The 12,182-nt window shown below is 41.5% G+C and overlaps 3 protein-coding genes across 3 annotated transcripts; all 3 read left to right on the forward strand.

The window, feature by feature from the left end:
* Nucleotides 1-5,799: 5,799 nt before the first annotated feature.
* On the forward strand, nucleotides 5,800-10,152 carry LOC148904808 (uncharacterized). Its single transcript, XM_089024519.1, has one exon. It carries the CDS (start codon nucleotides 5,800-5,802, stop codon nucleotides 10,150-10,152), a length of 4,353 nt encoding a protein of 1,450 aa, XP_088880645.1.
* A 42-nt stretch (nucleotides 10,153-10,194) lies between these two features.
* Nucleotides 10,195-11,124, forward strand: LOC148904809 (uncharacterized). The gene has a single exon (XM_089024520.1). It carries the CDS (start codon nucleotides 10,195-10,197, stop codon nucleotides 11,122-11,124), a length of 930 nt encoding a protein of 309 aa, XP_088880646.1.
* A 60-nt stretch (nucleotides 11,125-11,184) lies between these two features.
* Nucleotides 11,185-12,135, forward strand: LOC148904810 (uncharacterized). The gene has a single exon (XM_089024521.1). The coding sequence runs from the start codon at nucleotides 11,185-11,187 to the stop codon at nucleotides 12,133-12,135; it is 951 nt and encodes a 316-aa protein (XP_088880647.1).
* The last annotated feature ends 47 nt before the right edge of the window (nucleotides 12,136-12,182 follow it).

The raw sequence follows: 12,182 nt of genomic DNA on the forward strand, positions 1-12,182 counted from the left end.
CCATCAAAGCATATTCCCACGTTACCAACCACACCCGAGGAATATGACCATAACTTACTAAAAGCCGGCCTAGCCACCGCAAGCATTGGTCTGAGTTATTATATATGGCGATGAACAACCCCTACGTAGCTGGAGTAGATTGTGTCTATACGACTTACACAGGCGAGAAAAAATACACCCAGGCGGCTTGGGTTGATGTCACGGGGATGTCCGTGGATCTGAACTACTCAGGAAAGAAGCTGATAATATGCAGTATTTGCATTGGTACGAGCAGCCACGCCAACGTGGGCTTCAGGTTCCTGGATTACAATGGCATACTGCAGCCTATGCGTGCGAAGACGAACAACAGGGAGCCTGCGCATTTCGCCGTAGAGCCCAACCCCGGCAGTGTTGAAAATCTTTCAGGTTTGGACTTTTCACATGGTCGCCGATTGCCATGGAAAGGTAAAGCTGCAAATGCGCGTAGATGATACGGGAAAGGTCACAGTAAATAGCATAGAGGACCAAAGAAATAAGCCCTATAATCACGCGACCATCAGCACTCCACTTAAGAGAAACGCGCTGTGTTTACTGTTTAGACGCGAAGGCTTATGATGAAGGGAATGAGTGGCTTGATACCAGAATGTGGGGTGAAGTTGGGGGTCTTGCGTTAATCATTTGTACCATTAGCATTAACACGGGGTCGGGTGCAAACGTGGGGTTTAGGCTTGTTGATGAGAATGATGATCCATTGCTGCCTTACAGGACGAAAAATAATACTAGGAATTCAGTTCATTTCAGTATAGTACTCTCAAGTAAAGCTACCTGCAGTGAATTCCAATTTGAGACAGTAAACACCGATGAAGTCAAGTCTATCATTGGGAAGTTGAACACAAGGAAAGCGTGTGGCAACGATGACATAACTTCTATGATACTGAAATCCGCAGTTAACGGAATAGCAGCACCGTTGACCAAACTTTATAATAAAAGCATACAGCAAGGGATATGGCCTGATTCATGGAAAAAAGGAATATGGTGTCCTGTCTTTAAAAAGGATGATCCGCTAGACAAGAAGAATTATCGCCCCATTACATTACTTAATACGGTAGACAAAATCTACGAGAGTTTGTTAAGTAGTCAAGTCAACAAACACTTTGAGTCTGTATTGGATCCATCTCTATCTGCGTATCGCAAGCGGCATAGTTGTGAAACTACACTAATTAGACTAACAGAAGAATGGAGAATGGCAGCTTGATAGAAAGGAATGTATAGGTCTATTGTCAACAGATATGACAAAAGCCTTTGACTCTCTTCATCCATCACTGATGCTCAATAAGTTGAAAGCCTACAAGTTCTCTGATAGATCCTTGGAATTGATAAGATCCTATTTTCAAAATAGACGGAACAAAGTCAAACTGCAAGATACCTACAGTGAGTGGAAAACATCAATCAGAGGCTGTCCTCAGGGATCTTCCTTTGGCCCGCTATTATGGAACTTATTTCAAAACGACATGGCATATATAGTTAAAAGAGCCAACCTTTCAAGCTATGCGGATGATCACCAAATATATACCTCAGGAAATTGTATTGACAATATACAAAGAACACTTAATGAAGAAGGACAAATTATATCTAAATGGTATAATGAGAACTTGCTGCAAGGAAATTATGAAAAGTATAATGCTATGCTAATTGGGGATAAAACTAAAACTAACTTAACATTAAATATAGATGGGGTTAATATCAATTCCATAAGGGAATTGAAGTTATTAGGTGTCACTCTAGATGACGGTCTAAATTTTAGTGCTCATATAAGCATTACTTGTAAGAAGGCGGGAATGAAGATTGGAATACTTTCACGATTAAGAAATCTAATACCAACACAAGCCAAGCTATCACTATATTTATCTGCCATTTTACCTCACTTAACATATTGTCACGTTGTTTGGCATTTTGGGAAGGCTACAGACTGTAAGAAATTAGAGCGGGTACAAGAAAGGGCGTTGAGAGCAGTCTTTAATGATCATAGTGCAAATTATAATGAACTACTTAAATGGGCCAAATTGCCAACTTTGCTTAATAGGCGTCTACAGGACATTTTAATTTTAATGTACAAGGTGAAGAACAAATATGTTCCTGATTATGTAGATAATATTTTTCAGAGTCAATCAAATAAGTATAATTTACGTCATTCTGATTTTTCTATTCCAAGTTTTAGTACAGTTAGATATGGTAAGCATTCAATCAGATATTTAGGTCCATATTTATGGAGTAAGATTAGTAAGGACTTACGGAACAAACCCAGCATAAATGCCTTTCGAACTGCTATAAGAACAGTTGATGTCTCGGGATTGTTGGATGGATCCTGTAAGTGTATAGCATGCTCAACCTAGAGACTTATAGTTGAGCATGTTGTTCACTTGGTTGTTCAGTTTCATCCTATCCATCCAGAAATCTATCGAGAGATCGTCTGTTCTCTACTGAAGTTTTATTTTAATTACATGAGAATTGGGGTTGGGCTTAGATCTTGGGATATGAGTAGGGTAGGGAAAATTTTAGATAGTACTTAATGTTAATCACTATTTACATATTTATATATCTTAGAATACATATATTCTTAAATATTTGTATATTTCTATTTATTTATTTAGTTTTTGTATTAATTTATTTGGTTCTTTTATAGTGTCCCCAATTAGCTTATATCTTAGCTAAATAACTTGACACTTTTAATAAAGTTTATCTATCTATCTATCTTCTCGTCGGAGCCCCCTCCATTAAGCAGAGAAGATCTTAATCCAGTTACTTTTCATATGATAGCCAATTGCAAATATACTAAATTGAAAATGCTCCCCAATGATGGAGGCGTAAGGATAAATGGCCTGAAGGGCAATGCCGTAGATGCTGCTTGGTGTCATAAGCCCATTAGCACTACGAGCGTCATACCCCTAATGCCAAATGATCAACCCGGGACTAATACTATCTTTACTTATCCCCAGTCAAGGATGCCTCGGATGCCCAATGAGCCCGACAAGCCCCTCAGTGATACATAAGGACAAGATCAGCCCTTCATCTTCTTCAGGAGTACCACCCCAATAGCTACGACTAATATCCAAATGCTATTCCCCATGAACTTCAACAGTTCTCCGCCGGTCCTAAGTACCAAAGAGATGACAGAACCCAGCAGCCCGGGCAACCCGGCTGCCATCTTTTTTCCTAAGTCCGTTAGTCCATTGCCTAATTTCTTTACACCCGCGCCTGTAGCCTTAAGTGCGCTAAGGATCACACCTACTACGGCGCTAATAGCAACTGCAAATGCTAGCGGAACGCCATACTTCAGAAGGGCTTTCTCTATCTTTTCCTTGGTGGTAAGCCCCAACTCCTTTTCCAGGGCTTCTCTTTGCGCCTGCAATTCCGCAACTCTCTCCTGAAGGGCTTCCTCTTCCCTTTGGGCTGCTTCCCTTTCCTCTTCGGGACGAGTTTGGTCATTACTTATTTCCTGTCGCCGCTCTATTTGCCCCTCCAAGTCTTCGACGGCCTGTTGAAGTTGTCGTATTCGTTCCTCCGCCACTGCCTTGTCCGCCATTACTTGCCTTTCTCTGTCAACAGACTCCATCAATTCTTTTCCCAAGCGCTGTAGTTCTGAGTCTTTTCCCGCTGATTCATTCCAAGCAACCCTTAGCTGATTTTTTGCACTGCTTTTTTCTTCTAGCAGCTTAGAGAGCCTAGCTCTAAAGTCGGCAATTTCGGCGGCATGACTCGCAGTAGTTAGCCTACCTTGTTTCATGAATTCGTCTTCCAATTCTTCTATTCTTCCCTGTAATTCTAGGTTTTCCTCTTTAACAGCATCAAGGCGACCAGTGATACCACCTTCTTCCTTGGTTGCTTCATCAAGGTTGAGCGTAAGGTCATCAATGGTTACATTATTTTCATGTATTTCCTTCTTAAGTGCTTCCTTTTCAGCTCTTATCTTTCGTAGGTAACCTACCAGGCCTCCAACCGCGTCACTATTGGGCGACTGCTGAGCTTCTTCGAGTTGATCCTTCTTTTCCTCTTCGACGGTCTCTAATTGTTTGAGTTTTTCCTGGCGCTTCTCTTGCAATCTGGCGGCAGAGTCGAGGATCTTTTTGTAGCTAGGGTTTAAAAGACTCCTACTAAAGGCCCTTTGAGCAACTTCTGTTTCCTTTTGAGTCAAAGTGCTTAGCATTGTCAAGTTGGGCGTCCACCAGCGCATCCTTGATTCCTTTTGGGAGCTGGTTGTTAAGCAGGGAGGAATTCTTTCTTTGATACAGGTTGTGCCATTTTCCCCTACTTGCTTCTCTGACTTGATCCTGCCCTTTGTCTCCTACTTGAAACTCCAAAGGAGCTAGGTTTACGCTTGGGTATCGTTGACTTAGGTCGTCGATGATGCCCGTTATTAGAGAGCTTACGAATCGACGACCGTTTGCACGACGACGCCGCCGTTTATGAGAACACCGTTACTACGCATGCGCAGCAGGAAGTGACGCCATGTGGACCGTCGTCTTCAGACCAACGACGACCTCTAAAGCAGTAATTTGACGTCGTCCTACACCTCAAGGTATGTGATGTATTTTACTTATATATTTTCGAGTCTTTTTAATCAAAAATCTTTGAAAACCATGTAGCATTTGTAAAATTTCGCTTTTTATTCCTTTTATAGTCTAATGTGAAGGCTTTCATATTTCTTTGCCTAGTTTTACAAGCCAGAAGATTATCCAGTCATCATGGCAGCCAACAACACAAAGTAGGTTTGGTTTTATCGAGATAAATTTGAGATAATTACGATAACAGTCATTGATTAGACTGAAAAGAAGAACTTTTGAATATATGAGAGTGAATATCTCATTCAACTTTTTTAAATTGGCTTATAAATGCCGGGCTAGAATGCAGCAATCAGTTTTTTTAGTTTTCGCCTTTGAATTGAAATACGTTTTATCTTACATTGCATTTACATTGCTTCTTCTTTATATTCCTTAATAAATGTTATTGGTGCTTCAGGTAATGAGATAAGTAACTTCTTTTACTGAAATATAGCTGGCCCTACTTATTAAAAGTTGAACTTTTCAATGAATGTACAGTCAGTTTGAAAAATAATTTGTTATTTATATTTAAGCTTACAAGTTTAAGCTTATGAGCAATACAACCCCGTTCACATCAAAACGGTGTTTAGTTAAACTGTGTTTTATTAAAAGATTGAGAAGCTAGTATAACGGCCTGCAATAAAATCAAACGATCTAAAATATGCTCAGAGCAAGATGTCGGATAGTTTACATGCATTAAGCTTATTTCACCAAAAAGGTTGTGTACGCGACAGGTCATCAGGCCCAGAAGAGTTGTCCGAGAGACACTGGGTACTATTGCGATAGAACTAAGATAGTTAACACAGCACGTGAACTTTAGTTATGAAATTTAGTTATTAAGAGGAATATGGGAGATTGTTATTGAGTTTTTCTTTTGGATTCGATAGGGACACATTCGGTAAGTCTATTATAGTTTGTATTAGATCACACAGATTGATTCTAAGAATATCTTTGATTGTATTTATAGTGAACCGCACATCGATACACGACACATGGACTCATCAACACAGCATAATTTCGAGAATTTCTATCTTGTGGCATAATAACGACATGAGAGATAATGAATCTTCGTTTAATCTGATTAGGAAATAGATGTATGTATTGAATGCGAGTTTCATGAAGGACCCAATAAATATAGATTGATGAAAGCATAGTTAATATCGATGAAAGGCAAGAATATTTTCTACATTAGTTCACGAATTCGCCTAAGCAACGAGACATTATGGCAGACAGTGGCGACAACGTGGCACGACACAGGAAGCCCAGCGCACTTGCGAGTACGGAAGGCGCGAGAGGAGAAAAGGCTCTAGAGTTAAAAAGATCGAAATCTGGATATATTGGAAGACTTACTAAATATTACAATGAAGTTAGAGACATTATCGAACGTTCTGAGAACTATGTTGACATTGAACTTGTTTTGAGGATTAAAGATAAGATCTCAACGACATTTGATATCTTTGTGGAATGTCATACCGAATATCTTGAGTTTTTGAGAGAAGAAAAATCCCGAGACGAAGCTGTTAAGATTTATCGAGACCAGTGTCTAGTTAAGTGCGATGTCGAAGAGCAAATTGATTCCTGGATTTCTAATATGAGAGAGAGGAATTGGTCAGCTCCTGAGCCTACTCCATTTCTTATGAGGCCTGCTGATTCTGCAAGCCAAAGTGGATCGGATACTAGTTCGAAGAGAAGTGGTGGAAGTAGATTGAGCACAACCTCAAAATTAAAGATTAAAGCCGAAGCTAGACATGCAGTAGCCCTCCTTAAACTAAAACAACTCGAAGAAACACAGGTGTTACAAGATCAAATTGACGAAGTAGAATTAAAGATGAAATTAGAAGAAGCTATGAAGCTCAATAAAATGAAGCGAAAACAAGTTTTCCTTGAAGCACGACATGAAGCAGAACGAAGAAACACAGAATTACAAATTTACGAAAAATCTGAAATGCACGATGAAAATGTTGAATTGCACGACTTAGATTACGAAACGGCCGAGAAAACTGAATTGCATATTAAAGGAAAACCTGAAAAAACCGAATTGCATATTAAAGAAGACACTCGCGAGAAACCTGAATTGCATGATATGAGGAACACTGAACCGTATGAATCACAAAGGACTTATAATCTTCAAAACCGATATCCATTCCAGGATAATGAACCTAGTCATGATCATGAACTGATCTTCGTCACACCATCGAAACAAAGTACACCTAAAGAATCAACAAGAGTTGTTAGTAAAAATCCGTTCTCAACTAACCCGTTTATGTGTCCAGCAATGGAAACCAAGCAAGATATTACTATACCAATGGCTGAAACTGTAACGAAAGGTCACACAATTGCGGGAACGCCTTCGACTCCAACTGCTGAAGAATGGCTAGCTATGAATTCAACCAATTTACTTGAAAGTCACTGCTTCACCGATTTCTATCCGAATGTCGAAAATGATTCATCGAAAGATAATGAAGTGTACGACGAGATGATCAAACAACAGGAACACATGGTATCTACGATGGCCAACGCTCTGATGTTACCCAAGCCGGAACTTTTTACGTTCGACGGCAATCCCCTGCATTATTGGAGATTTGTACGTAACTTTGAAAGAAACATTGAACAAAAGTCTACCGATGAAGGTGAAAGGTTAAATTATCTTTTACAATATTGCTCAGGCAAAGCAAGGGAAGTGGTAAGGAACTGTGTTGTTATGGAACCATCTATTGGCTATGCAACCGCGCGAAGGCTGCTGAAGGAGCGATTTGGAGAGCCGTACGTCATAGCCAGTGCATACATGGAACAGATTACTAAGGGACCTCCGTTGAGAGCGTCCGATCGCGAAGGTCTGCTAAACTTCGCAGACAAATTAAAGGATTGTGAACTGACGATTAAATCCATTGGCTATCTAGATGATTTAAATAGCGCAGATAATTTGAGACAAATAGCCGAACGCTTTCCCATCCATCTGAAGGCAAGATGGCTAGATTTGACTAGAGTAATCAGAAATGGTGGAGGAAAACCGAATATTGGCCAAATGTCAGAGTTCATTACAGAAAGGGCTATGGCGGCAAACGACCCAGTATTTGGCAACATTATGGACATTAAGGATCAAGTCAAGATCGAAAAACCGCGACAAAGACACAGACCAGCTCGGGTGAGCGCGCCTAGAGCTACCACGTTAGCTACGCAAGCCGAAAAGCCGAAGGTTTCCGACATACCAAGCATTGCCTTTAACACGCTTAACAACAAACCACCTCAGACACAAACAACGAAATGTTGGCTTTGTGAAGGAACGCATGTGCTTGCAAGTTGTTGTGAGTTCGAGAAGAAGACTCATGAGGACAGAGTAAAGTTTGTTCGTGCTAAAGGACTGTGTGATAATTGCTATAAAAGAGGACATAAAGCTAGAGAGTGCTTCCAGAAAGGACAATGTAAAATCGAAGGATGTGAAGGAAAGCACCACACGTTATTGCACGCTCCAACCAACAACGCCCAAAAGGACAATGAAAAACCACCTGGAAGTAAGTCGAATTACGCCGTGAATTTAGATTCCAAAGGCGTGAGTAAACCCACTGGTGAAGGAAGGAAAGGTAAAGTCTGTCTACCCATTGTACCAGTTCGTATACGTGGTAAAGGGAGAAATACAACCGTTACTACGTATGCGCTCCTAGATAAAGGATCGGATACCTCACTATGTGAACAACGACTGTTAGAGCAGCTGAATGTTGATGGCGAAGAGCGAACATTTTCCTTGACAACGATCGACAAAGTGAAAAGCCAAAAAAGAGGACGCATTGCTAGCTTGGAGGTAATGTCACTAGAGTCTGATGAAGTAATTGAAATACCAGCAGTTTGGTCCGTTGATAGACTATGCATTTCTACTGAAGGGGCACCAACACAACAAGACCTTTACAAATGGTCACACCTAGATGGTATAACGGTGCCGGAGATTGACAGCAGCGAAGTGGCATTGCTAATCGGTAACGACACGCCCGAAGTATTCTGGGCGCTAGAAGAACGACGAGGGAATCGAAAGGAACCTTACGCCGTGAAGTCTTTACTCGGATGGACGATCGTTGGTCCAGTTGACGACGCAACAAATAGAAACAGTCTGAATACATGTTTTATAACGCTACAAGATGACGAACTGAAGCAGCAAGTAGAAAGATTTTGGAAGACGGACTTTGGAGACCCGATACTAAGCATCAAGGAGTCGATGTCAGTAGAGGACAGAAGAGCTTTATCTATCATGGAAGAAAGTGCTGTTTTAGTCGGAGGTCACTACGAAGTTTCTCTTCCTTGGAAGCATGGTGAACCATGTATTCTGAACAACCGTCAGTTAGCTGAATCGAGATTAGAGTCGTTGAAAAGAAGATTTCTAAAGGACCCCGAAGTTCATCAGAGATACAAGGCTGTCATAGACGATCATCTTGACAAGGGTTATGCCCGTAGGATACCTGAAGAGAGCCAGAATCCCTCAGATCAAGCAGTGTGGTACCTACCTCACCATGCCGTCGTTAACCCTCGAAAACCAGAAAAGCTGCGCGTAGTATTTGATTGCGCCGCGAAGTTTAAAGGAACTTCTTTGAACGATCAACTACTCCAAGGGCCAGATATGACAAATAATTTAGTGGGAGTTCTCACTCGATTTCGAGAGGGACCTGTTGCTTTAGCAGCAGATATTGAATCTATGTTCTTACAAGTGAGAGTTAACCCGAAGGATTGTGACATGTTGAGATTTTTATGGTGGCCAGACGGCGCCATTGACAAGCGATCCTCTGAGTTTCAGATGCTAGTACACTTATTCGGAGCAACTTCTTCTCCAAGCTGCGCAGGCTTTGCATTGAGGAAGACAGCTGATGACAATCGTGCCGAATTTAGTAAAGATGTCGTAAACTCTGTATACCGGAATTTTTACGTGGATGATTACCTGAAATCTACCAAAACTGTAGATGAAGCTAAACACTTAGCACTTAAGCTTAGCCAATTGTTAAAACAAGGCGGCTTCCGTTTAACAAAGTGGATGAGTAACAGTAAGGACGTTCTCGATACGATACCAGAGTCTGAGAGAGCTAAAACGGTCAAGAAATTGAACTTTGAAAGACTGCCAAATGAAAGAGCACTTGGTGTTCACTGGAAGGTAGAATTAGATCGTTTGGGACTAGAGATCGAAGTGAAAGAAAAGCCTCTAACAAGACGCAGGATACTATCAGTAATGAGTTCAGTCTACGACCCACTAGGTATTGTCTCTCCAGTTATGTTACCCGTAAAGGTACTGTTGCAAGATCTATGTAAACAAGATAATGGGTGGGACGATCCAATCCCAGTAGAAGAGATGATAAAATGGAAGAAATGGCTGGTCGAACTACCTCAACTTTCCAATGTATCTATACCACGTTGCCTAGAACCACCGGATCTGGGTGAAATCTTGTCAAGAGAGTTACATCATTTTGGCGACGCTTCCCAAACGGGTTATGGAGCAGTCTCGTATTTGAGGTCAGAGAACGCCAACGGAGAAATACACGTTTCTTTCTTGATTGGCAAGTCCTGGCTAGCACCAGTGAAAACAACTACGATACCTTGATTGGAGCTGTCTGCAGCTGTCCTTGCAGTAAAGTCCGATTGCATGCTGAGGGTGGAATTAGACTTACAAGTTCAAGACTCTTTCTTTTGGACGGATTCTACCACAGTACTACGTTACATTTCTAACGAGAAGAAAAGATTCACGACGTTTGTAGCCAACAGAATTGCAGTTATCCGTGAAGTCTCGAGTACTCAACAGTGGAAGTACGTGGATTCAAAGAGTAATCCAGCTGACGATGCCTCAAGAGGCTTAAGCGCAGACGAAATGAAGAATGACGTTAGATGGCTAAACGGACCGGAATTCCTGTGGCAGAAGAGAGATCTATGGCCTATGTTACCCTTTAACTTAACCCAGATTGCCGACGATGACCCAGAGATAAAACGAGAGAAGCAAGTGAATTTGGTCCAAGTAACACAAGAAGATATTCTAAATACCATGTTTAAGGGTTTTTCTTCGTGGCAGCGGCTACGCATCGCTATTGCTTGGTTGATGAGATACAAATGTTTTCTAGTGAACGCTTATCGTTTAAGTCATGGACACAAAAACACCAGAGAATTAAGCTATGATAAGATCAACGTATCAGAGCTGAAAGCAGCCGAACGCGAGATTGTCAAGCACGTACAACGTCAATCCTTTCAGCGAGAGTTGGCTGTTCTTAAATTGCGTGGATGTAGCGAAGGTAATGCAGTAAAGAACGAACTCCATTCCAAAAGGAAAGTGGTTGAAAGATCTAGTCCTATATACAAGTTAGACCCACAACTACGAGATGATATGTCATGCGTTGGAGGACGTCTGAGTAATGCTCCCATTTCAGAAAGAGCCAAACACCCACCAATCCTGCCTAAAAATCATCATGTTTGCGACTTAATCATCCGTCACTATCACCAGATGTACGGCCATGCAGGCAAGGAACATGTGCTTTCACTCATAAGAAGGGCATTCTGGATCATAAATGCAAAAGTAGCAGTATGAAGACTACTTGATCGTTGTTTTGATTGTCGCAGACGCAACGCACCCCCTTGTGAACAGATAATGGCTGACTTGCCCCAAGACAGACTGACACCTGACATGCCACCGTTTTCTTATGTTGGAGTAGATTTCTTTGGCCCTATACAAGTGAAAAGAGGACGTTCTGTTGTCAAACGATACGGCTGTCTGTTCACATGCTTGACCGTAAGAGCAGTTCACATTGAGATCACTCACACCTTGGAAACTTGTAGTTTCATCGATGCACTCTATCGTTTTATCAATCGAAGGGGCAAACCTTTACTAATCCGAAGCGACAATGGTTCCAATTTCAAGGGCGGAGAAAGAGAGTTAAGAGAGTCCATTCAAGAGTGGAACCAGCAAGCTGTACACAAGTTCCTGAGACAAAGAGACATCGAATGGATCTTCAATCCTCCAACGGCGAGTAATATGGGTGGCGTGTGGGAAAGACTTATTAGGTCGGTTAGACAAGTACTACGTGTGCTGCTGAAGGGACAGATAGTAGATGACGAAACGTTATTGACTGTTATGACCCACGTCGAAGCAATTCTTAATAGCCGACCGTTGACTCCTTGTAGCGACGACTCCAAGGATGAAGACCCCTTGACACCTAACCAAATACTACTTCTACGCAATGAAACATGTCTACCCCCTGGGGTATTTACAAAGGACGATGTCTTTGCAAGACGAAGATGGCGCCAAGCGCAATACTTAGCCGATCAATTTTGGAAACGTTGGGTAAAGGAGTATTTGCCAATGTTACAGGAGAGAGCAAAGTGGAACCGACCAAGACGAAATGTAGCTGCGGGAGATATTGTACTCGTAGTAGATCAGAATGTACCAAGAGGAAGTTGGCCCCTTGCGCGTGTTTTGGAAGTGCATACAGCTAAGGATGGCTACGTAAGATCAGCGAAAGTGAAGATGAAGACAAGTATTCTAACTCGTCCCATCAACAAGCTTTGTTTGTTGGAAGGCGTGGTCTGTGCCAACCAATAATGACTGATGTGAACATTATAGTCTGACTGCAGTATGAGTATAATTCA

The sequence above is a fragment of the Actinia tenebrosa genome, unplaced genomic scaffold (assembly GCF_029948245.1).
Source record: "Actinia tenebrosa isolate PJP-AT-01 unplaced genomic scaffold, QUT_ActTen_1.0 PGA_scaffold9__36_contigs__length_13948895, whole genome shotgun sequence".
NCBI classification, from domain to species: domain Eukaryota; kingdom Metazoa; phylum Cnidaria; class Anthozoa; order Actiniaria; family Actiniidae; genus Actinia; species Actinia tenebrosa.